Raw genomic sequence first — 26,592 nt, forward strand, 5'->3', positions numbered from 1 at the left:
AGCTGTCTTTCCCTTTATCTCCTCAAAGCCAAGGGCACAGTCCTGTGGCACTGACCTCCGTAAAACGCCAGATCCTCAGCTAGTATAAATTTCCATAGATGCATAGACTTCAATCGTGCTATGCCAGTTTACATTGACTGATGATCTGGTTCCATGAGAACAGGATCTGGCCCTAAGTGACTCATGGCCATCTCAGACCTGATATGTGGGAGTAAAGCAGCAGTTTTTCTGCCGGGGTCTCACACAGCACAACACACAATTTTACATTTCTAACAAAGCTTTTTCTCGCTAAGAAATAGCTGCTTAAAACAATTATTAAATTATCTTGTTTCAGAGAGAGAGAGAGAGAGAGAGAGAGAGAGAGACTGCACAGAACAATGCCTAACACCAAACTAATGGCAAGATTTGGGTTATAATCATGAGCATTTAGTACACCTGCACCCTCTACAGGTCCCTCCAAGAAACAGCAGCTTTTTATATCCTCCAATTTATACCTAATACAGCTGCACAACCTAAGGAGAATACAACTTGAAAGTAAGGGCTAAACAGGAATAAATCAGAAACACCAGAGAATTCCTGGTGGACTTTACTTTTCAGGTTTTTCGGACTGAATGACTAACGCAAAGGTTTTGCAGTTTGGAATCACAACGTTGTTGTGAAATTGAAATGAAAAAGCTTTTTTTCCCACTGAAGAGCTTTTTTAAAAAAAACACACCAGATACACATTTTATATTATATTTTGTTTTGCATAGTGCAAACAGGCGCACACACAGCTGAAAACAAAAACCATAAACCCTGAAAACCATCTTTCCTATCAACTGGATCTGAGTACTGGTGCACATGAGCAGTAAGAATAAGCAGTGTAAACAAAGCCTCTTGATCTGCACATGAATTAGTAGATGAACATATTATAAAGCTAGAGAATTACAAATCTGATTTGAAAACAAAATTTCACTTTCAGTTTTCTGAGGCCCCAGTCCTGCAAACATGCACATGAGTAATTTTACTACTGTGAATAATAGTAAAGTTAAACATGTGTATGATGGGGGGAAGTGGGGGGTGCGGTGTGATTAATAAAGTAACTAAGGGAGGAAATAAAAGTATGATTTTCAAAGAGATGATTTCCCTTTGAAAAAACTTGTCATTGCATGGTTGCTGCTCTAACAGAATTGTTTTACCTTACAACAGTACACTTAATAGGATCACATTAACTGTTAGCAATTCCTGCAGGCTTATAATATACAGTGAGTTTGTAGACTAACCACTCCACTACATGCATTCTTCCGGTTATTTGTCTCATGCAGAGGCAGCTGTAGCATGGGTTCAGTTGCACCCACAGAAATCAGGCCCAGATTATCCAGTGTGCACTACCAGTGCACTTACATAGGACCCGTCTCAGGTTTGGTCTGCTGCCTTTCCATCATGAGAATGTGGGGAGTGACTTGCTGGTCCCAGCTGGGCCCTGATCCCATTGTTGCTCCTGCTGGCATCACGACACCCAGCCGAGGCAATCCACCAAGCCAATAGCCCAGAGGTAAGAGTGGAGTTTGGGACACCACTCCCACCAACAGCACTGCTGGAGCTCAGGAAAAAGCAGGGCTGAAAGTGGCTCCCGTCCACATACAGGGCAGAGCCCCCCCCCATACCCATGGGGAGGGCTGTGACCCCCTTGCTCCACCGGGAGGGCAGCAACTCCACAGATTAGATGAATTTTAGTATAATGCACCCATTGAATGGGGGGGGGGGCCTACATCCTCCTCATCTCATGTATTGATATTCACTACAGGGGCTTTTGATCTAATGTTAAGTCTTTGATCCTACAACTGACTTTCTGCAAGTGGACGCCTGCACCTGAATGGAGTCCCCAGTGATGGCAGTGGAGCTCAGTGTAGGTATGGGGGTCTGCTGCGGGAATCAGTGGCAGGATTGAGGCCTAAGATTTTCCTAGTGCCCCTTACAGGGGAACTGGTAAAGACCTGTTGATTTAGGTTGCCTAACACTTTCCATTTTAAAAGATTATTTTCTTTGAGAAGCATTAATAGCTCTATTGTTTGCAGCAGGCCTTTGATAGTCAGCAGGGAGAAATCCCTCAGGCCACAGAAGTGCCTTTTTTTTTTTGCCTAGTGAAATTCCATTCAGATTTAGGTGAGTTGTAAAGTGTTAAATGAAAAACAATCCCAATTTTCTTTTTCTTACTGGCATTCCACAGAAAAGTATTGGCAGCCTGCCAAAATCAATCACTATTCTAGACACCCTGGTCCATGCTGCCACCAAAGCAGCTGCAGCAGCCAACACTGTGCTGGGAACATTTGGGAGCTACCAAAGCAACTGCAGGGGGGAGAGCCAAGCTGGCCCCTCCCCCCATCAATCCCTCCAATCTCACCCCACTTCAGGGGGCACCATATGCATCACAAGCTCCCCCAACTCCTGGAGGGTGGGGGATGAGAGAGACAAACTGGGATTCCCACAAAAAACCCTCTTGACCCAGCATAGGGCCCCATCAAATCAAACCTCCTCTGGGGGCACTACATGGGGCAGGTACTCCCAATTTTTTAGGACAGGAGAGAGCGAGCCAAGCTGGACTCCAACCATAATGCATAGGCACTGTAGCTCAAGTGGTAGATGTCTGTGCTGCAGTGGTGGAGGTTCAGATGTATAGATTGGAACTTGGTCAAAAAGTGCGTTATTTTGACAAAAAAATGAAAAACTTTTTTGGCCTTTGTTTAGTTAAATACCTCAAAGATTCCATCTCTGGTAGGCATCTAATTAGAAGTAAAAGATCCTATAACAATTTCTGAAACAATTAGGTGATAAGGGGCAGGTCTGAACTTGGTGGCTAATTCAATTAGGACTGGAATGGGGACAAATTTTTCTCAAAGAAGGGTTCTTTATTGTGGAATTCCTTCCCAGAAAAAGTCTGCCAAAACCCCTCCTTAGCTGCCTTTAAGGTATACATCAAGTTTTCATTTATTTCAGCTGGCCTATTTTTGGCTGTCTGGGCTCCCTCCCCTTGCTTCTATATCTGCTACTCTTGTTTCTCCACTCTTCTTATTGGTCAAGAACTGATTGCTCTGTAGGTTGGGTGATTTGATGGATACTAGGTTTGTTCTAGGTTTTAATGGGTATGACCCTGTCCCAGTTTTTCTGGAACTGTATATCCCTGTCACATTTTAGTTGGAGAGCTTATTCTTTTTTTAAGGTTTAAAAAAAGGTATTTTATTGCATGGCAGTAGCTGTCTCATTACTGGCACCTTTATAGGTGAATTAAAAAACTAAATAATACTGGAGTCACGGCCAACATTTTTTATTTAACAGGTTCTAATAACCATGGCTGCATAGAATTATTTCTGAAAACTAGTCACCACTTCTAGTGCCCAAATGATTATTTTGAAATACTTTGTAATCTCTCAATTATAATGAGTGCTATCTGAAACCAAGATTAGTTCTCTGAACATCCTTTTCACTATTCTATGAATGCAAACAATTCTTGAATTGTAATCACCTTTAAACAATGAAAAAGGTTTTAAAATTATATTAATTTACAAAACACATCATAGCTTAAAGCCAAAGTAAACTACTTGAAAGACACTTAAAATTACTCTAGCATATATTTGAAATATACTTAACATCACTAACTAAAGGCAAAAGACACTTGTTAGAAATATTGTAGACCAGATGCATTATGAAAAATAAATGTTTATCTAATAAAAAAAATAGCAATGCATAATCTACCAGATCAAACCCTTTGTCTAGTGTACTGGCTCAGAATTTTGCCTCTGAGGGATAGCTTTGTTTCTTTTGTATAGACAGACTAAAAGAGCACACAGATTAATGAAATCCAATACCTTCTTGTCGGATGAGTTAGTCATCTATGTATCGCATATTGAACATATAGCAAAACCTTTCAGGTGTACTATCATTTATTCAGATAAAATAATTTAGTATATTTAACAAATATATACACAATGTTACATACAAAATTTGACAAGTGAAAATAATGCAGACTCTTTGTAAATTTCATATTTAGTTAAAACAATGAACTCTTCCAGGAGTACTAAATAGGTCCCAAAGTAAAATCCAAGAAAATGCATTTTTCTTAAACAGCAACCTGAATTCCCAAGCCCATTGCAATTTCTATTAATTTTTCCTTTGTATTCAATGTCATTGCTTCATCAAGTTCAGAGGGAGAAGCAGAGTTTTCAAATGACTGTGGTGTAGTTTGAAGTTCAAAATACATTGGCTCCATTATGGAGGTCTCTGATTCTACCATAACCTTTTCTGCAGTAGTTTGTGACCATCTCTGACATCTTGTGGTATGTAGTTCCACTGATGAATGGCTTCTTTTGCAAGAGGCATAGCTGTCTTTTCCAGTACTGTTTTGAACTACTGAAGACTTCTTTGGTGCCATCTTGTTCTCAAGACCCTGATCTAAACCCATGACAGCATTATAAACTGCTACATTCAGCCTCAAGTACCCATCATCATCTTCTTTGTATCTAAGAGAATAAAATTAAAGTAATGAAAATAAAAATTAATGTAGCTTTATATAGATTAGAAAGGCAAAGGCACAAAACGAGCTCAAACTAGCTACAGGAATAAAGGGAAACAAGACGACTTATTATCAATACATTAGAAGCAAGAGGAAGACCAAAGACAGGGTAGGCCCACTGCTCAGTGAAGAGGGAGATACAGTAACAGGAAACTTGGAAATGACAGAGATGCTTAATGACCTCTTTGTTTCGGTCTTCACCGAGAAGTCTAAAGGAATGCCTAACATAGTGAATGCTAATGGGAAGGGGGTAGGTTTAGCAGATAAAATAAAAAAAGAACAAGTTAAAAATCACTTAGAAAAGTTAGATGCCTGCAAGTCACCAGGGCCTGATGAAATGCATCCTAGAATACTCAAGGAGCTAATAGAGGAGGTATCTGAGCCTCTAGCTATTATCTTTGGAAAATCATGGGAGACGGGAGAGATTCCAGAAGACTGGAAAAGGGCAAATATAGTGCCCGTCTATAAAAAGGGAAATAAAAACAACCCAGGAAACTACAGACCAGTTAGTTTAATTTCTGTGCCAGGGAAGATAATGGAGCAAGTAATTCAGGAAATCATCTGCAAACACTTGGAAGGTGGTAAGGTGATAGGGAATAGCCAGCATGGATTTGTAAAGAACAAATCGTGTCAAACCAATCTGATAGCTTTCTTTGATAGGATAACGAGCCTTGTGGATAAGGGAGAAGCTGTGGATGTGATATACCTAGACTTTAGTAAAGCATTTGATACGGTCTCGCATGATATTCTTATCGATAAACTAGGCAAATACAATTTAGATGGGGCTACTATAAGGTGGGTGCATAACTGGCAGGATAACCGTACTCAGAGTTGTTATTAATGGTTCCCAATCCTGCTGGAAAGGCATAACAAGTGGGGTCCCGCAGGGGTCTGTTTTGGGACCGGCTCTGTTCAATATCTTCATTAACGACTTAGATATTGGTATAGAAGGTACGCTTATTAAGTTTGCAGATGATACCAAACTGGGAGGGATTGCAACTGCTTTGGAGGTCAGGGTCATAATTCAAAATGATCTGGACAAATTGGAGAAATGGTCTGAGGTAAACAGGATGAAGTTTAACAAAGACAAATGCAAAGTGCTCCACTTAGGAAGGAAAAATCAGTTTCACACATACAGAATGGGAAGAGACTGTCTAGGAAGGAGTACGGCAGAAAGGGATCTAGGGGTTATAGTGGACCACAAGCTAAATATGAGTCAACAGTGTGATGTGTTGCAAAAAAAAAAAAGCAAACATGATTCTGGGATGTATTAACAGGTGTTTTGTGAGAAAGACACGAGAAGTCATTCTTCCGCTCTACTCTGCGCTGGTTAGGCCTCAACTGGAGTATTGTGTCCAGTTCTGGGCACCGCATTTCAAGAAAGATGTGGAGAAATTGGAGAGGGTCCAGAGAAGAGCAACAAGAATGATTAAAGGAACATGACCTATGAAGGAAGGCTGAAAGAATTGGGTTTGTTTAGTTTGGAAAAGAGAAGACTGAGAGGAGACATGATAGCAGTTTTCAGGTATCTAAAAGGGTGTCATAAGGAGGAGGGAGAAAACTTGTTCACCTTAGCTCTAAGGGTAGAACAAGAAGCAATGGGCTTAAACTGCAGCAAGGGAGGTTTAGGTTGGACATTAGGAAAAAGTTCTTAACTGTCAGGGTGGTTAAACACTGGAATAAATTGCCTAGGGAGGTTGTGGAATCTCCATCTCTGGAGATATTTAAGAGTAGGTTAGATAAATGTCTATCAGGGATGGTCTAGACCAGGGGTCGACAACGTTTGGCACGTGGCTCACCAGGGTTAGCACCCTGGCTGGCCGGGCCAGTTTATTTACCTGCTGACGCGGCAGGTTCGGCCAATCGCGGCCCGCACTGGCCGCGGTTTGCTGTCCTGGGCCAATGGGGGTGGCGGGAAGCGGTGTGGGCCAGGGATGTGCTGGCCACGGCTTCCCGCGCGCGCCCCCCCCCATTGGCCTGGGACGGCGAACCGCAGCCAGTGGGGGCCGCGATCGGCCGAACCTGCCGCGTCAGCAGGTAAATAAACTGGCCTGGCCTGCCAGGGTGCTTACCCTGGCAAGCCACGTGCCAAACGTTGCCGATTCCTGGTCTAGACAGTATTTGGTCCTGCCATGAGGGCAGGGGACTGGACTCGATGACCTCTCAAAGTCCCTTCCAGTCTTAGAATCTATGAGTACATGCATACAAATACAAAATTACAAAAATGCATACTAAATCCAAACGGCTAGCATTTAAAACCCAAATCATAAATTGCAATGTATGAAATGGTAGTTAAAGGAAACGAAATTTATGCAAAGAAACAAACATAATGGCACTAACTGCTTTGTGCAACTCGAAACATGAACCTGCATAGAAGAGATATCTATTCATAACATATTTTATTAGAAGAGCTCCTCATTCTCTAAATTGAGCACTAGATGGTAATCAACCAAATATCTGTATCCCTTATACGAGACTGCCCCACCCCACCCCCCAGGAAAAAAAGATTTCATTTTTTGCTTTGGGTAAGAATTGATAACATACCTGAAGCGAGAATGACAGCTGAGTTTGTGCGCCTTGCGAAGATGCAGAGTCAATGTGTAACACCAGGAATAACATTTCTGACAGATGTGACATTTATATTTTAGATTGCCATTATTCTGAGGAAAAGATGGTGTGGAAATCAGTAATTGAGGTTGATGATAAATACAGAGTAAAATTAAAGTAAGAAAAAATTAATATTAACTATATGTTACATTATTTTCTAAGTATTACAGGAGTGTAAGTACACATTTTTAATAGATAACCTCCACTGAATATTGCAATTTTCTGATCTAAAATTATACTGCAGATACCTCAGTCTTATTGATAGCAGGGTCTATGGCTTCCCCTCAAGCAACTGCAGCTTAAACAAACATCAGCTGGATAGTACTGGATTGCAATACATCAGCCATTATAACCAGGGCCAGCTTTAGTGAAAGTGGTGCCCTGGGCGAACTTGTATTTTGGCGCCCCCTTCCCTCTCCCCTCATCACCCCTGGCTCCTACAGGCTCCCTGGGCTCCCCCCCAACCTCTGGGCCATTGCCTATACTTCATGTCCACACGAAAGTCCATTCAATGTGAACCATGGGCGACGCCCATCTATTGCGAGTTAAGTGTCCCTTGATGAGCCACTTACTTTGACTAGTCCCTTCAAGATGTGCTGGCTAACTATCTTGTGGGCGTTACCCCAGGAGCAAACATTTGAAATACAGGTATAGAGTCAATACTTATAACTTCAAGTACAAAAATGATACATGCATATAGATAGCATAAACATATTCAGCAAATCATAACCTTTTCGTAGACATCTTACATGCCACATTTTGTGAAAGATTTGTTGCAAATATATAACAGTGGTTGCAACAGTGATCTGCATGGTCATGTTTTAATCAGATAACGTCACAATGAGTAACTGCTACAACTAGCAAATTCCTAGGCCACTGTCAGCAGAAGCGCAGGTGGCATGGTATATGGTGTATTGCCACACTTACTTCTGTGCTGCTGCAGTGGCTTGTGGTGCCTGGCACTTGGCCTGCAGCTCAAGGCAGGCTTCGCGCTGTCACATGGGGACTGCAACTTGCCAGAGCCCACAGCCCTCCTGCAGCCCCTAGCCACTCTTGGCTCCACAAGCATTCTGACAGGATGGACCAAGCAGTAATAACAACAGAGAGAGAGAGAGTGTGTGTGTGTGTGTGTGTGAGACAGAGAGAGAGAGAAAGCCAGTGTGTGCGTGTGAGAGAGAGAGAGAGAGCCTGTGTGTGTGTGTGTGTGTGTGAGACAATCTGTGTTGGGGGACTGTGAGAGGCAGAGTGTATGTGGGTGTGAGAGCCTGTGTGTGTTAGGGAGTTTGAGAGACAGTGAGCGCACTATCACTTTAAGTCCCTCCTCCCCCCAGCTCAGCCCAGCTCCCCCCTCCCCCCAAGGGGGTTTCCCTTCTCCTGGCCCTGGCCTGGCCGGCCCTGTCAGAGACTGAACGGTGCAGGGCCACAGGCAGGGAGGGACTTGGCTCCACTCTGGGCAACAAGTGGTGGGCCGGTGCAGAGCCGGGGCCCTCAGCCACGTGGCTGAGGAGAGTGTGGGGGGGCAGGAAGAAGCCCAGCATGGGGGAGGGATCGGAGAAGAGAGGAGTCCAGCCACAGCCAGCCAGGGGAAGCCCAATCCCCTTATGGCAGCCCCCTGGCTACAGCACCCCAGGCTTGGGCCCCGTTTGCCTGGCCCTGATTAGAACTCAGACAAGTTCAAAAACCACATAATAAATATGTACCAGTTCTAGTTCTGTTATTGTGTGCTGCACTAGTTCTAGGGACAGAGTGCAGTAAATTGACACAGAAATATATTCCTTCAAATATTTTGCTTCTCAGGATAGGAATGGCTTGTTGATTTACAGGAAAGAAAACATGATACTGGCCCAGTTTTCAAGATTGGGAACATGCAACTGTGTACAGTTAATTTATGCACCCAAATAGCCTAGATGCAAGCACAAGGCAGGTATTTTGACATACACATGCATTTTGAAAATCAGCCCCTATTGTCTATTAAAAGATACTTCCGTCTACTCTTTTAATACCCACCATATGTGCTCTCTTGTAATGCTGTCTCAAGATCTGTAAAGTCCGTGAAGTAAAAACACATCCTTCTACATCACAGCTGTAGGCATTTGAATCATTGTGTGTTTCAACATGTTTATGAAGATCATAAGCATTCTTAAAACTGAGGAGCATATAGGTGAAACAAATTACTTTTACTGTTCAAATAACAGCAATAATAGCAGAGAGGGTGTGGTCTAGTACAGTGGCTCTCAACTTTTTGGGGCTCAGGACCCCTTTTTAAATGTTTATGGCCTGCAGGGCCGGTGCAAGGATATTTTGAGCCCTAGACGAAACTTCCACCTTGCACCCCCGCTCCCCGTGCCCTCCCCCCAGAGCATCTATTATTATAAACTTTCAAAAATGAATACAGTGGAGTCACATCTTACACGGGGGTTAGGTTCTAAAGTCAGCGCGTAAGAGGAAAATTGTGTATAGTGAAAATTACCATAAAGTACAGTACACTCAGTATACACAGAATACACTGTATACACTAGAACAGGAGTCCTCAACCTACGGCACTCGAGCCAATTTTTTTTTTAAATGGCAGGCTGCGGGTCCTGGCCGCCGCTGAGCCCGCGGCTGGCCTGGGGTTCCGTTCACTCAGCCAGCAACGGGCTGAGCGGGGCCGGCAGTGGGCTGGCGGCCAGGACCCCGGCTGGCAGGAGCCGGCAGACGGAACCTCAGACCGGCAGCGGGTTCAGCGGCGGCTGGGACCCGCAGCCTGCCATTAAAAAAAAAAAAAAAAAAAAAAAATCCGCTTGCGTGCCACCTTTGGCAGGCGAGCCGTAGGTTGAAGACCCCTGTTCTAGTGTATACAGTGTATCCTGTAAAAAGAACAGGAGTACTTGTGGCACCTTAGAGACTAATGTGTGGTGTGCTTTATGGTAATTTTCACTATACGCGATTTTCCTCTTATGCGCTGACCTTAGAACGTAACCCCAGTGTAAGATGTCACTCCACGGTAATGAAAAAATAAATTTTTGGGCACTGCTTTTTGGCGCCCCCAAATATTGGCACCCTATGCGGCCACCTAGTTCACCTAGTGGCTACACCGGCTCTGATGGCCTGTTGCAACCCAGTAAATACTCTGAGTGTGGAGGCCCTGGGATGGTTTTGGTTGGATCCTGCCCCCCCCACCTGGGGGAGGGGAAGGTTGGGTCCTGCCCGGCACTCACCTCACAGTGGCAGCACCTGTGCTGTGGGGCTTGCTGGGCTTGGCTCTCAGCTCCAGGCTTTGCAACCTCAGGGATTGCAGCGTTACTCAAGTTTGGCCCTGCCCCCCTGATTGGACCAAATTTGTCTGAGTGGAATTGTGATCTGGCTCATGGGGGGTTGCAGTGCCACTCAAATTTGGTCCACCCAGACTCCTGTCATGATAGCTGGGCCAAACCTGAGTGGTGCTGGTACCCCAAAGGTTGCAGTGCCTTCAGCAGGGAGGTGAGCCCAGCCAGCCTCACGGGACAGGAGCTGCCATGTGACCCTTGGAAACATTCTAGGTACCCAGTGTTGGGTTCCAACCCACAAGTTGAGAAACCCTGATCTAGTGGTTGAAGCACAGGAGTGGGAGTCACAGATTCTTGGGTTCTATTCATGGTTCTGACAATGATGAGCAATGGGGACCTTGTACAAATCACTTATCCTTTCTACATCCATTTCACAATCTGTGAAAGGGGAATATACTTCCACATTCTCATTATTATGGTTTGGGGGTAATCTCGAATTCTACTTTCTTCCTAGGCATCCAGGCTATGTCCAAATCTTGCCACTTTTTCCACAATAACTTTTCAATGATCCATCCACGCCTCTCTGTCCTCTAAAACTCTTGTCCATGCACTGATCAAATGTTGTCATAATAAGAGCAACTTCTTCCGCTCTAGTCCCTCAAATATTCATATTACTCCCTCCAGTCTACCTAAAACATGCACATGAAAGTGTTATCCATTTATCTGACCTCTCCTGGAATCCATCCCTGCATCAGGTTTAAACTTCTTATCCTCCCTTTCAAGGCCCTATTTAATTTGGCCCCTGTATGTATGTGTTCTAAATCATTAAGTCTCCCTCCCTTTGCTCCATCAGTGATGCCACCGTCAGTGTTCCCTTTGATTGAACTGGAAAAAGTAAAGAAGGTTGTGAGAGCCACCAGGAAGTTAGAGAATCAAGTGGGGAGTGGAAAAATAGAGGTAGCTGAGAGGAAATGGGTAAAATGATCCAGCAGCAAGAGGACAATTCAGAAGAGGAGCATCTGACTCTCACAGAAATATCCAGTAACCCTTGCAGCTGATCAATTGAGGGGGGAAATAGTTGCTAAATATGGCCTAAATTGATCATTGATGACCTTTTCTTACAGTATGCATAGTCTTACCTGGAAGACATCTTTTGGCACTAGAAACAAAGTATCGTTCCTACTTCCACCATAAGTTCAAGAAGTGCCTTTATGTGTTCCAGCAGACTAATGCATCAGTCTACCTACTTATTTATTTTTTTGAGCTAAGGGTTGCTATTTTAAGGGCTGAATGTTTTTCTTACCTTTGTTACCTCTTACATTCATTGAACACTGACTTATTTCCACACTTCTGTTGATTAGCTAAGAGTTCCAAATCTTCTTACCTACTCTCACAGAGATCACAGTGGAAAGGGCGTTCATCACAGTGTCGGAATCTGATGTGCGCTTTCAGAGAGGAGACACTTGTACATACCATATCACAAAATGGACATGTAACATGGGTAACTGGAGAAATAATAATACTTTTATTTCTATGTCACTCCTTTGCCAAGACACTCAGTCAGGTGCGATATGATAAAAACATTTAGAAAAACCCATTCACACTAAAATTAACAATTAACTCTAATTTGGGTATACAATGCATAAGAAAAAAAAGAGGGGAAAAGAAAGAGAACAGAGGGGTAATAAATATGGGCCAAATAGTGGGCATTCCAATAAACATGCACGTGAAAAAGCATTTTGAGGTATTTTCAAAACGTAGATGGAGAGACAAATTTCAGAGGGGAAGGGGGAGTCTGTTTCACTCTCTAGGGCCTAGTAAAACAAAGGCCTAATTACCTACTTGCTTATGGCACAATGGTGGGAATTCGTAAAAGGTGGATGTTGTGAGAGTGCATGCAACAGGAAATTCTGAATGTAGGCAGGATCTACATTTTGGTGGGGAGTTTAAAGAAGTGTGTCATTTTATAATCTGATGCTTTATGGGCAGCCAATATAAAATATGTATGGTTGGCATAATGTGCTCATGCTAACCGCTTGTCTGGATGGGGAAATAGACCAGAATAGCAACTGAAGAATAAGCTATTCCTCCTTAGCTATTGCTAGGTAGCTCCACATATGGACACTCTTATCCCGGAGCAAGAGTGCCCTTTTCTTATTGAGCTTAATCCACTTGGAAAGTTAATTAAACTAAATTACAGATAGTCACTCTTATTCCAGAATAGCTTTAGCACTTTAAATGTATACTCTATCTTACTCCAGAATAACCTCCCCATGAAGACAAACCCTAAGAGGGAATTGTAATATTCAAACTTTGTAGTCAAGTGAGGACACGAAGAGGAGAAAGTCCTAAACAACTGGGCATGCGAAGAGGAGAAAACCATCTCATATGGACTATCTATCTGATAGTAAGACTTCTGTTTCCCCACAATTGTATCAATTTCCTTGAGTCTGTATACTGCTTCTCTCAGCTGACATATGAAAAAATATCTTAATAATATTATCATCTATCTATGATTGTGCTAGTTTAGTAGCACATTTATTTTAAAAAGCTCTGACTCACCATGGCCTCTCATATGGTCTCGTAGTAACCTCTCATTGGCAAAGCGTTTGTCACAATTCTGACAAACAAATACCTGTTCTGAAATTTAATGGGAACTGATCAGTGATGCAATTGATATTTATTGATCTATTTTTAAAATACATAGATTAGGGTTGTCAATTTGATCACTAAACTGTCACAGAAGTGGGATAATTTCAGTATTATTTTGTATTCCAGATGTTTTCCAGAAAAAAATCTGGTTTAGGGTAATTGCAGAATTTTAATTAGCAATATATTAATTTTACTCCTAACAAGACAACAATCTGTTAAAAAATATTAACAGTTTTAACCTGCCAAGTTTTTGAGCTTTATGGTTTGAGTACTTATATAGACCCCATTACCATAGCATCCATAGTACCTGAGCACTTTCCAAGTATTTAAAAAAAATAAAATAAAATAAAATCTCTCTTCCTTCCTGGCCTGTAGAAAAAATATCCTGATTAGTTTATAGTTTGTTGAAGGGGTGGGAGGGTGGTAGGAGAATGTGCTGCAGTGAAGAACATATGGAGTAAAATCTAAGCTCAAGAGAGTGTTGCATTTAGTTCTGAAAGTGGTTAGTTCCATGATCATTCAGATCACTTTCAGAAGTGAATTCCATAATTTAAGTCCAGCTCCTGTAAGAGTTCTGTCTCTGGCATTCAACAGCTTCTCCTATTGGTCATTGGTTTCACTGTTCCAATGGAATGCAGTTGCCCTCAGAAGCCATGGGCATGGAGTCAGAGGCAATCTTTATTTTTACAATGAAATGCCACAACTGTCAGGTGGATAGCCACTATGTTTAAATATGCATCTGAGTGCTCTCTCTTTCTCCCATTACCCCAATTCATCATTTATATCAAGCAATCCTTGCAAAGCCAAAAGTACTTCCATGCTTCAGGAAGATAATTTCCTTCCTAAAGTCAATTTTGCATTTAATTGACACTTCTGAAAAATAATAATAGGTGTTATATATGTACTATTATAAACCAGCTCAAAAGTAAATCCCTAAATAAATGTAAATAGAAATAGAGCAAATCCACTTACGATCCTCTGAAACCTGTCGCTTGGCATGATCAAAAAACTTGGTATTATTGGAGAACATCGCTCCACAAGAGGGACAGGCCACCACTCTTTCTTGAGTGTGGGTTCTTAAGTGATCCCATAGCTTGTGCTTTCCTTTAAATGTTCCTGAACAATCTAAACACACATACTATATAAGATTACAGAACAGCTGCACATGAGCACTTTCCTGTTTGTACTCAAGAGAAAATAAAGATTGTATTATATATAGTCCATCAATACATTTTTAGAAGAGCACAACTAAAATGTTTTTAGGAAAAGTCAGAACATTACTACTGCAAACACTACAGAGTTCAGTTGTGCAAATGCTACACAGGGCCTGTTGAAAAGCCTGCTAAAAATCAATGGAACGATTCCCAGTGACTTCAGTGGGCTTTGGCTTAGGCCAGTGTTGCTCAAACTTTTCCTGTCTGCGTCCCCCGCTCCATTACTCCTCAGCCAAGGTTTCCTCAGCAGAGGAGCTTGAGCTGATGGCAGAGCTGAGGTTGGGGGCAGAACTAGAGCTAGATGCAGAGCTGGCCTGGAGGCGGGGCAAAGGGAGAACGAGGGCAGAGCTGGGCTGGGGGCAGAGTGGAGCTGTGGCTGGAGCTGGAGTGGGGGCAGAACGGAGCTGGGGCTGGAGCTAGGCTGGATGGTGCTCCCTCCACACCCCGTGGGGGCTGGCCTGGGCCCCACCAAGCGTCCCCTTAAACATTCCTCCATGTCCCCCCAGTGGGGCGTGCCCCACAGTTTGGGGATTACTGGCTTAGGCAAAATTCCCATTGAAGTTATGTGCAGAACGCCCATTAAATTACTGTTTTTGCATTGGTGTGAAAAAGTTTTAGGGCAGCAACATTGTTACTCTAAGCTCAAAAACATTCCTTCCAGTGTAGGACCCCAAGCCTGTGGGTGCTGAAAGTTTTCAACTACCACTGAGGTCAAATGGGAATTGAGGGTGCTCAGAACCTTGAAGGATTGGACTCTGGCATACTAGGCTTTTAATTAAGTGATTTGGCATTGCTAGTGCAATCCATTTAAACTAATCAGGAGCATACAATGTAGGTAAAGGACTTTAATTATTTAAGATGGCTGGAAAAAGGCTGTATGAAGATATCTAACGTATTCCTGTGCTTCATGAAACACTCAGTAAATTTTATAGTGGCAGTGAAATTACTAGGGCAATATTCCATATTTTGTAAATTAAATTTAGAATGTAAGCTACCTTTCCAGAGACAACAACAAATAGCTTTCTTGTTACTTGAGATGTTTTCTTTCTCAGTAGAGTATGCATGCATGGCAACATGCCGATAAAACCATTCTGGGTTGTTGTAGGTAACCTGAGGACAAAATGAAACCATGAAGATGATGGATAGTGTTGGCAAGAAATCAAATGACAAAAACAAAAACACATTGATAGAAGTGATTTCTAGAGAATTTACACAGAGTAAATGGTGCCTCATCTATTGAAGAAATTTTGAATAGGGCAGTCAATTAATCGCAGTTAACTCACGCAATTAACTCGAAAAATTAATCGCAATTAAAAAAATCATGATTAATCGCACATTTAAACAATAGAATACCAACTGAAATTTAATAAATATTTTGGACGTTTTCCTACATTTTCAAATATATCGATTTCAGTTACAACACACAATACAAAGTGTACAGTGCTCACTTTATATTATTTTTATTACAGATATTTGCACTGGAAAAATGATAAACAAAAATAGTATTTTTCAATTCACCTCATACAAGTACAGAAGTGCAATCTCTATCGTGAAAGTGCAACTTACAAACTTAGATTTTTTGTTACATAACTGCACTCAAAAAATAAAATAATGTAAAACTTTAGAACCTACAAGTCCACTCAGTCCTACTTCTTGTTCAGTCAATGGCTCAGAAAAACAAGTTTGTTTACATTTACAGGAGAAAATGCTGCCCACTTCTTATTTACAATGTCACCTGAAAGTGAGAACACGCATTTGCATGGCACTTTTGTAGCTGGAATTGCTAGGTATTTACACGCTAGATATGCTAAACATTCGTATGCCCCTTCATGCTTCGGCCACCATTCCAGAGGACATGCTTCCATACTGATGGCACAAGTTAAAAAAAAAAAAATGTGTAAATTAAATTTGTGACTTAACTATTTGGGGGAGAATTGTATGTCTCCGGATGACCCAACACATGTTGTTCGTTTTAAGAACACTTTCACTTCAGATTTGACAAAACGCAAAGAAGGTACCAATGGGAGATTTCTAAAGAGCTACAGCACTCGACCCAAGGTTTAAGAATCTGAAGTGACTTCCAAAATCTGAGATAGATGAGGTGTGGAGCATGCTTTCAGAAGTCTTAAAAGAGCAACATTCCAATGCGGAAACTACAGAACTGAACCACCAAAAAAAGAAAATCCACCTTCTGCCAGTGGCATCTGAGTCAGATGATGAAAATGAACATGCGTCGGTCCGCACTACTTTGGACTGTTATCAAGCAGAACCTGTCATCGGCATGGATGCATGTCCTCTGGAATAGTGGTTGAAGCATGAAGGGACATATGAATCTTTAGCAGATCTGGCACGTAAATATTTTGTGACACCGGCTACAACACTGCCATGCAAACACCTGTTGTCACATTCAGGTGACATTGTAAACAAGAAGCGGGCAGCATTATCTCCTGCAAATGTAAACAAACTTGTTTTTCTGAGCGATTGGCTGAACAAGAAGTAGGACTGAGTAGACTTGTAGGCTCTAAAAGTTTTACATTGTTTTGTTTTTTGAGTGTAGTTATTTTTTGTACATAATTCTACATTTGTAAGTTCAACTTTCATGATAAAGAGATTGCACTACATTATTTATACTAGGTGAATTGAAAAATACTATTTCTTTTGTTTTTTACTGTGCAAATATTTGTAATTAAAAATAATACTATAAAGTGAGCACTGTGGTAAATGAAATCAAAATATTTGAACATGTAGAAAACATCCACAAATATTTAAATAAATGGTATTCTATTACTCTTTAACAGTGCGATTAATGGCAATTAATTTTTTTTAATTGCTTTACAGCCCTAATTTTGAACATACTTCCATATATACCAGATCCTGAATTTGGCCTTAACTGTAGTACAGCGATTGGCAACCTTTGGCATGCGGCCCGTCAGGGAAATCCGCTGGCAGGCTGGGACTGTTTGTTTACCTGCAGCGTCCACAGGTTCGGCCAATCGCAGCTCCCACTGGTCGCAGTTCGCTGTTCCAAGCCAATGGGGGCTGCGGAAAGCGGTAGCCAGCACATCCCTCGGCCCACGCTGCTTCCCACAGCCCCCATTGGCCTGGAACAGCAAACCATGACCAGTGGGTGCTGCGATCGGCTGAACATGCGGACGCTGCAGGTAAACAAACTGTCCTGACCTGCCAGCGGATTTCCCTGACAGGCCGTGTGCCAAAGGTTGCTGATCTCTGCTATAGTAGCTTAAAGATAGTCAGTCTATTTTAGTCCAGTGGCTCCCGACTTTTCTGTTGTTGGAAGCCCCCCTCTTCTGATGGGTTAGCAAATAGGAGCCCTCACCATCCCATCCTACCATGCCCTGGTATGGTTGTCACTGACTCTCCATATTTCTTTACCTATTCTCATTTTTTAAAATTGTTTTTCTATTCTCTCTTTTTCCTTGTCTTTTTACTTCCCCCCTACATTCTCCCGCTCACCAGAAACCTACTAGTGCAGGCAGGGCCGGCTCCAGGGTTTTGGCTGCCCCAAGCAGCCAAAAAACAAAAAAAAAAAAACCGCAATCACGAACTGCGGCGGCAATTCAGCGGAAGGTCCTTCGCTCCGAGCAGGAGTGAGGGACCGTTCGCCGAATAGCTGGACCTGCCGCCCCTCTCCGGAGTGGCCGCCCCAAGCACCTGCTTGCCAAGCTGGTGCCTGGAGCCGACCCTGAGTGCAGGTTGCTCAGAGTGGACATAGGTGGCACATCATCTCAGTAACTTTAGATTTAAGTGTTGCTGCAGTGGAGGAGAGCGAGAGAAACTTAAGGGCTGCTGCCTGAGCCAGATGGCTTGTACCATTGAGTCGATCTGCAGTTTGAGACATTAGGAGCCACCACAGAAGCTGGGAAGCAAAATGGGTGATTTTCAAGGAAGACTTTATCCGTTGCTATGGGAGTGGAAATGGTTAGCAGCTTTCCCTGCCCCCTCTCTCTCTCCTCTTTTGTTTTGCATCTTACCCCACCTTTCTGGGGTAGTCTAGCCTGCCTACCAGGTTGGGAAACACTATTTTAATTAATACAATTCATAACAGCAGTTTAAGCTTGAAGGAACATGTATAGAAATATTTAGCAAAGTGCTACATATAGAAAAAAATAAAATTAAAGGGCATATTTCATCTTAAGTGAAAAAAAACATACAAAAAACCTCAATTACCATAAAAACTGATTATATGCTAACTGAAAATGAAGTTACTACCCCATCAGAACAACTCCCATAAATGTTAAAGGTTTTTTTAAATACATGTTCCACAAATGAGAACAGGTTTCCAGACATGCACAACCAAGGCGGCTCTTGATTCCTGGCCTGAAAAAATGTGAGATCTCTGAGTTTTATTGGTATTTCTTAAAATTAAAGGCCTAGCAACATGCAAGATCACTTCTAGTAAGTACATACACAAGGACTTTTTTTTTTTTTTTAACCTTTATATTTTAAAAACAACAATCACTGTGGGAAAAGTAACCTCCATAAGTTATGGGGCTCAATGGAAATGGAACCTGCAGGTCAAGCTATACAACCAATTATCTTATGATACAGTTAATTAATATCTGTTTTGATTTTTAATTTTAAAGAGAAATGAATGTTTGTGAAAGGTTCTATATTTCATACACTGAGCCCAGATCCACAAAGGGACTTAGGTGCCTAGAAAACCACAAGAACAACACTGTGATCCACAAACCCTGAGTTAAGCACCTAAGGCTTCCTATACAATGAATGGGGAGAGAGAGGTGCCTAAGGCCACCCACAAAACTCAGCACACTAGGCGCAGAACTGCTTAAGCTAGTCAAGGGGAGATGCCAATGAGAGGGGATCCAAGCCTCACCCTTGTCATGAAGATAAGTGTCTAATTCTGTGCTGCAGGGAGGTGTCTATTTCTGCTTGTGATCCACAACTGCGAGAAGATAGGCATTCCTCTGCCTAAGTCACACGTGGGGCCTGATCTGGCAGACATGTTCTGAGGCCACCAACTCTGCACAGAAACACTGTGGGTGGAAGGGAGCGAACCCCAGTTCAAGTCTTGCCTCTGCCCAGTGAAAAGGTATTTGAACAAGGGATCTACCTCCTCTCAGGTGCATGTTCTAATCACTAGACTATTCTCATGTGGATCTCCCTCATTCTTTCCTTTTGAAACTATTCCATTTTAAATAACTGAATATTAATTTGGCCAGCGAAAGTGTGAGAATCATTAGAGTTTAGTGGGGACTTAAACTGCTGGCCTCCAGTATTCTGGGTGAGTGCCCTAACCACTGGGATAAAGATAAAAGGTTCTTTCATTACCTGCCAACCCCCCATTATTGGTGTGGCGTTAGGTGGCCTATGAACACACTTACTGGATTGAGCAACACATGCAATTTAGTCAGAGGGATGCCTATCTTCCTGAGTCATGACTCACGTGGAGGCTTAGATGGCAGATAGGCATCCATACCATAATGGTCCTCTAGCACATGGATAAGAGCACTGGCCTTATAAACCAGGGTTTGTGATTTCAATTGTCATTAAGGACTTGTACCAATAATTTTCAGACTAGATGGTCACAATGATCCCTTGTGGCCTTGGAATACATGAACACCTACAATGAGGAAGCAATGTCCTTGCCCAGAGGCAAAAACATAGGCGCCTACGTAACTTTTACTGCAAAAATTTAGATGCTGAGTGACTTTAGGTACCTACAGGGTTAGGCAGCAGCCAAGCAGGGGTTTTGTGAATCACAGTGGCGCCTAAAAATGCTATACAGGCACCTAAATCTGGGGGTTAGGCACCTAAGTACCTTTGTAGATCCAGGCCCTGGTGACTAAAATCCTCTATTTATACAGGTAGAGGTGGTTGTGACAGATTAAAACTAATCTGTCAATAATTCTTATTTGATGTAGAAATGCATTGACAAGAAGAGAGAAATCGAAGAATTATATGAGCACTGTCTCTTTAAATTCATAGCCAAAGGAACAAATGAGCTTTTTTCTAGGTTAACATCTCAGAGGAGACAAAGACCAGGATCCAGTCACCCTTTAGGCAGACTAAGATCAAAGGGCTTGTGAAATACTACATCTTGAGAGAAGAAATTGGGAAATACCTCTAGTGCTAGATAAGGGGAATGTTAATAGAAACATGGGACAATAACCATTATACAGAGAATGGAAACTATTCCACTCCCTCAAGATAGTACATTTTTTCAAACATTACACTGACTTAAAATCAGCAATGAGCTCCATGTAGGCAGACCTTCGTGCCTCTGCAGAGCACCAGTGAGGTCCATGGGGGGGTACATCTCATGGACTTCACTGAAGAATCAGGATCATTGTTTGTACCCGCAACCAGAATTGGCACACCTTTAAAATGAAAAATGGTCACAAATGAGAAACAACTGAAAGCTGGGGGGGGGGGGGGCGCGGGGGACACATACTTGAGACTCTTGAAACCATGTGACTTTGAATGGCCAAAGGAGTGGGGGGCGGGAAGGGGAGAGAGAGCTCTTCTTGAAATGTAAGCATCTACTTGTTTTTAATTCTGTAGCATTAAACTTGAAGTGAACCTATCTAGATGAGATTTGCAGAGTGAGTATCATAGCGTTTCTATGTTCTGCATGCCATGTCTTTTGTTTTAATCTGATTCTCTCTCTATTCTTAATTTACTTATTTGTTATTAAGCTATTTGAGTCAAAGACTGATGTTTGTAAATTTCATGAAAACCAACCGGGGGGGGGGGGGGGGGGGGAGGGGGCAACAACCTTTAGAAAGAGGTAGTAGTGAAGGAAGGTTGTCTGAAGCCTACCTTGCTCAGTGTTCTCAATCTAAAGGGCATGCCTAAGGAGTCTCTTCCAGATGGAGCATCAGTTGCAGGGCTTCAACCCAATGGATGCAAAGAGAATGCCCACTGACAAGAACTGAGTTTAGGGGGCCAAAGATGACAGACACAATGCTTCCACACGCTGCCCTACCAATATGGTCCCACTCTGCTAGGATGAATACTTCTAAGGGGCAAAAGGTAGTTTCAGAGCCCATTCAGTCATTACCAACTATGCGAACACTGGCAAGGAGGATATTAATTGGTGTAAAATGTAATCATTCTCTTGATACAAAAGACAAAGTGACCAGGTGATATCTTTTATTGGACTAACTTCTGCTGGTGAAAGAGACAAGCTTTCAAGCTTACAGAGAGCTCTTCAACAGTCAACATGGGTACAACAACACTGCAAACAACTCTTGATACAGACATTGTCCACTAGGAATTGGATGGAGACCACTAATTAATTTTACATATTCCACTAAAGAGCTGTCAGAAGCTGACATTTTTCAGTTGCTCCCAGGCTATGTCAGATTTGAATTAGTGACCTAAAGATGAAAGGCTCATTAACAAATCCTCTGAGCCATCCAATTTCAGAATCATTAAAAGGCTGCAAATATCTGAGAGAAAATATCAGATATTCTTGTCTAATTTTTGTTCCAGAAAATGGTCAAAGTAAATACAGTGGGTTTCTTAATCAGGTTGATGGCATATTCATTAGCTTAGAATATTTCTGGTTACTTTACAATTTTGTAAGATATATTTCTAAAACACAGAAAAAGCAGTGCAGTGGGAAAAAAGTCATTTTAGTTCCAACAAAAGGAAGAATACTTGGATTTAAAGTAAACTGGTAGCAGATGCTAAAATAAATGGTGTTTATATATAGTATATACTTTGGCAAACACTATCACAATAATTACCATTTCTACTTATGAAGACGGAATGGAACAACACTCAATAATAAATAATAAAAAAATTCAGTAGTGAAACCTCTCTTTTCCAGGTGCTGGAACTGGGGAAGGTTAAGGTAGAGTTAGGAGACAAGAAAGGAAACAACATTCATTTCACTTACATCACAATTCTCCCATTGGCAAACATACATCTCTGAAATCCTTGGTATCTGATTCTGGTTATAGCTGTTCTGGGAACATGCTGGCCAATCTTGGTGTGATGCCCTTAACTGAGAGCCTAAGAATTTCAACTTGGTGTGGTAACTATGAAAATTTACATGGGTTACCAGCTCCCTGGGACCTGTAGCCAAAAATTCACAATTTCTCCACCAACAATGGTACTGCTCTAAACACAAAAAAAAAAAAAAAAAAAAAAAAAAGAAATAATGTTTCATGGAATGTTGTATTAAGCTAGGAACTGTGTGAGACAATCTTCAAGAAGGTACCAGAAGATAACTATTACTTACATTTTAGGGGAGGATCTACTGAAGCATTGGTAAAACTAGTAGAGTGACGGATAACAGCTATGTTCAGATAATTAAGTATCTAAAGATTTTAAGCCTCAGCAATGAACAAGATTTTTCACTTTCTCAAAACTCATAATTCTAGTGGAATTTTCCCCAGAAAGAGAGCACTGGACTTAGAATGTCTGAGTAAGGTCTATTGAATGGTTGTACAGTGTTACTGTTTACTATTAGAAAGACAAGTTGGGCGAAGTAATATCCTTGTCTGTGTAATATCCTGGGACCAACATGGCTACAAGAACACTGCATATAACTGATCACACATTACCACAATATAAATGATAATAGTAAAGACTTGAGGCCTGATTCTTAAGCACTGGACTTTTAGCAAATGGCAGTCCTTGCTCCAAAAATCTTGGTTGTGTTTTCAAATTTTACAATCAATCTGCACTCCAGCCTGTATAACAGCCAACCAAACTTTTAATTATTCAATAATCTTTCCTGAACCCACTTAAGTAGTTAGTTATATAGTACAAACTGGATTATCCAAATGTAATGGGAACAATGAATAATATGGAAACACAAAGGAAATTCCAAGGCACAGAAAGAAGAGGATCTCTCTATTTCAGATAAAAGAGTTTCTGATCATTTTGGTTTGGATATTTGAGTGTTGCACAATATTTGATTTTTGACAGTGCAAATCTTGAATTCAAAGGACATTGTTAAGAATACCTGATACGGAAACTGGCTCTTTGGCATTTTTAGTTTGCAGGCTTTCACACGGCCATCACTCTGTTCTGCCTACTTGTTTCAATCCAGTGAGTTGGCAGAGGTTCTAAATTTGAAAGAGACTCCATGTGGGTGCAAGGATCTGCCCACATCTATTCAATTGCAGGATAGAGCCCACGTAATAAGGCAACAAAACAAAAAGTAACACAGGAATTACTTGAGTCTCTCATGCCCAGTACTCCAGTAGGTTATACGCAGTTGTAACATCATAGAATTATTCATTCTGGAGCACCAAAGCAACCCAGGACAAGCCCAGTGGTTTTGGAGGACCAATACAGAATGTTGTAAAAATTAGTTTTACTTAGTATGAGCTAAAATACTGTCAGTCTGGATAGAGGAGGCATTGAGTGCCTATTGTTGTTGGTTCAATTTTACTTTCCATTTACTGTACCTTTAATTAAACTCGGTCTAGTATTTACACCAGCAATGAAACATGTGAAAATAGTGTTAAGAATAAAGGTCAGAATTCATAACAGCTACAATATTAAAAATATCTACTACACTATTGCTATTACAGTCTACATAGACTGCTTACAATTTTCTGTGGGATACAACTTCTGAGGTTTTCTTGTAAGTAACTGTAATACCATTAGAAGAAAGATGCAAGATATAGAACAGAAGTAAGTAAATACTGTTTATTTATTCACAGAAAACAGTTATAACAAAAGGGCAAGTTTCCTCTAAGTTGATTTCTCCAACCTTCACCTTAAAGTTAGAAATCTTAAGTAACACATAAGTTCCAGAGATCCAAAAATCCTTTTGAGACTACCAATTTAAAACAAACAAACAAAAAACCACACACCACACTTTAGCCCTCATTCAAGAAGAAATTGAGTTTAAACTTCTGATTCATGACTTCAACTACATTAGCATTATTTCTATTTTAGTACTGTATCTTTAAAAAAAGAGAAAACCAGCAAAATCAGATGCAAATAAAAAAACAAAAATAGGCCCCAGTCCTGCAAGTGTCTCTGGTGTGTAGTCACCAGCACACACAGAGTCCTATTGACTTCATTTTACCAGCAAAGTGCCAGTGCAAGATCAGGGCCACAAACTACAAAAATCTTCAAAACTGCAATATTATCTGTATGGTGAATGAGACAGATCTATTACCTGTTCTTTCCAGAGGATGTTGTTGATACTCTTTCAAGTGTTCTGCAATGTGGTCACAAAATTCCTCCATACATTTTCCTACAAAAAGGCATTCTTCCCATTCACACAGTAATATCAGTTCAGAGCTCTTGAATTTGTTTCCAGGGGCCATTACTTAAAATCCTTTAAAAGTACAGAGTAGTTTTATGTGTTATTAGATTTACAGAAATTTCTCTTATGAAAACAACCATCATATAATTTACCCCCAAATTATGATATGTACCTTTTTATAACTGGGTGGATAATATCTTCCAGACTCTATGGCCTAATCTCGCACACACACAGGCCTTATCTACACACAAAAGTTGTACCTCTTTAACAATCCTGATATAGTTCAAGCAGTACACACACAGTGCGGGCACCGTACTGATATAAATCTGTTTATACTAGTATAGCTTATTCCCATATAGGAAGGGAACTAAGCTATACTGATATAAGCACCTGTATACCAGCATAAACATACTAGGGATTTGTACTGGTATAACTATATATTGGTAAAAAAAACCTCATCCCTAATCAACAGAATACCAATACAAAACCTGTGTGAAGACTAGGCCTTAGGCAGACGAGTGAGGAAATGGGCCCTAAATCAGTTTCTCTATTTCAACATCATGAAATTATATAGGTACTCAGTGCACCTGCTGACAGGATTTCTGTACTTTGACTAGAGAAAGTGCTAGCAAAAGGAACTGAAGTTAACTAACCACCGTTTTCCAAAATCGCTGACACACCTGAAAACGTTATACAGGGCTGGGAAGGCGCCTCTGACCAATTGTAACGGTGCCATCTCGGCGGTTACACCGGATTGCACTGGGCACTGAGTGTCACGGCGTCCCTGACCTGTGGCGCACAACGCACTGATGGTCCTACCCAGGTCCTGAATCCCCCCGCCCATGTAATCTTCCATTTTCAAATGAATTAATACGTTACCCAAATTTGGAATAATTAACAAAAAAACAAATGATCGTTATTCTTTGTTTGAATTGGCCCTATCTGCGCCCAAAAGGTGCCAGCGCGCTGCCAAGGGGGGCGGGGCAGAAGGTCCCCTGGGAACCGGGCTGGGCAGAGCGAGACCGACTCTCTGGAAAGGACGCCGGGGCCGGGGCCGGTAGTTCCGGAGGGCTGCGTCCGAGGTGCCGCGGTGCCGGCTGCGGGAACGGCTCAATGCATTTGAATTACAACGGTCTAAAGATGCCCCTTTGCCCGTCACTGCTCCCAGCCCCCCGCTCTAGGGCCTCATGGACGGAGGCAGGCGGAGCGCTGACGTTAAGAGGCGCCTCCCCCATCACTAGCCCCACGGACACGGGGGGTCGCTCAGAGCTGGGGGGCAAGGGGGAGGGGCGGACACAGACACGCGCTGGCCGAGCCGCGCGCGCGGACGCACACGTCAGGGGCGGGAAAGCACCTTAGAGCAGCCGGAGCCCGCGCGCCTCAGCCGCTCTGGCAGCGGGATCGAGGCTCCCGCCTTGCCTGGATAACTCACGTGCCTAGTCAGGCGGGGAGGGGCTACTGCAGCCAATCAGGGCGGAGGTGGCTCCTCCTTATAGCAGCCCGGGGGCGGAGCCGAGACTCCGAGTGACCGAGTCCCCTCCGGTGCCGCCTCTTCACCTCAGCGGGTGGGGGGAGGAGTACGCGCAACCGCCGCCAACGGATGAACTCGGTGCTCCTCGCGCCATCTCCCCCCCCCCCCGCCTTGACTGAGCGCCGCCTCCTCGATCAACCACCCCAGGCCCTCTGGGATCGGCCCCGCCCCCTTCCACGCACCAGAGGGAGGCGGGGACATGGAGGAGTCCAGCCCCGCCCCCTCATGAAATGAGCAAGTGAGCTGCCCCTCGACCCCCCCCCCCGCCATGACCCAGTCCCCAAGCCCCTCTTCTTCTGCTGTGCTATGTGTGATACAAACCAGTCACCCACAGGCAGGGTGGTGGCCTTTCCTGGCTCATTGCCACCTTTCCCCCACACACACACGGCCCAGATTTCCCTAGTGTAGACAGGGCCACAGATGCCACCTACGTGGCCTTCATAGACTGCTTGGATTTGCATGGGGTAAAATTTTAAATTGTATGTGGGATTTGTAAATTATCAGCTGTGACATTGTATGTGACACAAAAAAGGCGGCGTACAACTTGCGTTACATGTAATCACTCCGCTTTG

At 42.5% G+C, this 26,592-nt stretch overlaps 1 protein-coding gene across 1 annotated transcript; it reads right to left on the reverse strand.

Annotated features, from left to right (window-relative positions):
* Window positions 1–3,220: 3,220 nt before the first annotated feature.
* On the reverse strand, window positions 3,221–26,136 carry LOC128849152 (histone H4 transcription factor-like). Its single transcript, XM_054049534.1, has 10 exons — window positions 25,926–26,136; window positions 24,400–24,561; window positions 22,156–22,379; window positions 15,266–15,380; window positions 14,029–14,181; window positions 12,967–13,044; window positions 11,789–11,909; window positions 9,164–9,302; window positions 7,094–7,209; window positions 3,221–4,496 (listed from the first exon to the last, which is right to left on the reverse strand). The coding sequence occupies exons 2-10, from the start codon at window positions 24,548–24,550 to the stop codon at window positions 4,097–4,099; spliced, it is 1,497 nt and encodes a 498-aa protein (XP_053905509.1). The 5' UTR covers window positions 24,551–24,561; window positions 25,926–26,136; the 3' UTR covers window positions 3,221–4,096.
* Between the last annotated feature and the right edge of the window lie 456 nt (window positions 26,137–26,592).

The sequence above is a fragment of the Malaclemys terrapin genome, chromosome 1 (genome assembly GCF_027887155.1).
Source record: "Malaclemys terrapin pileata isolate rMalTer1 chromosome 1, rMalTer1.hap1, whole genome shotgun sequence".
Classification (NCBI taxonomy): domain Eukaryota; kingdom Metazoa; phylum Chordata; order Testudines; family Emydidae; genus Malaclemys; species Malaclemys terrapin.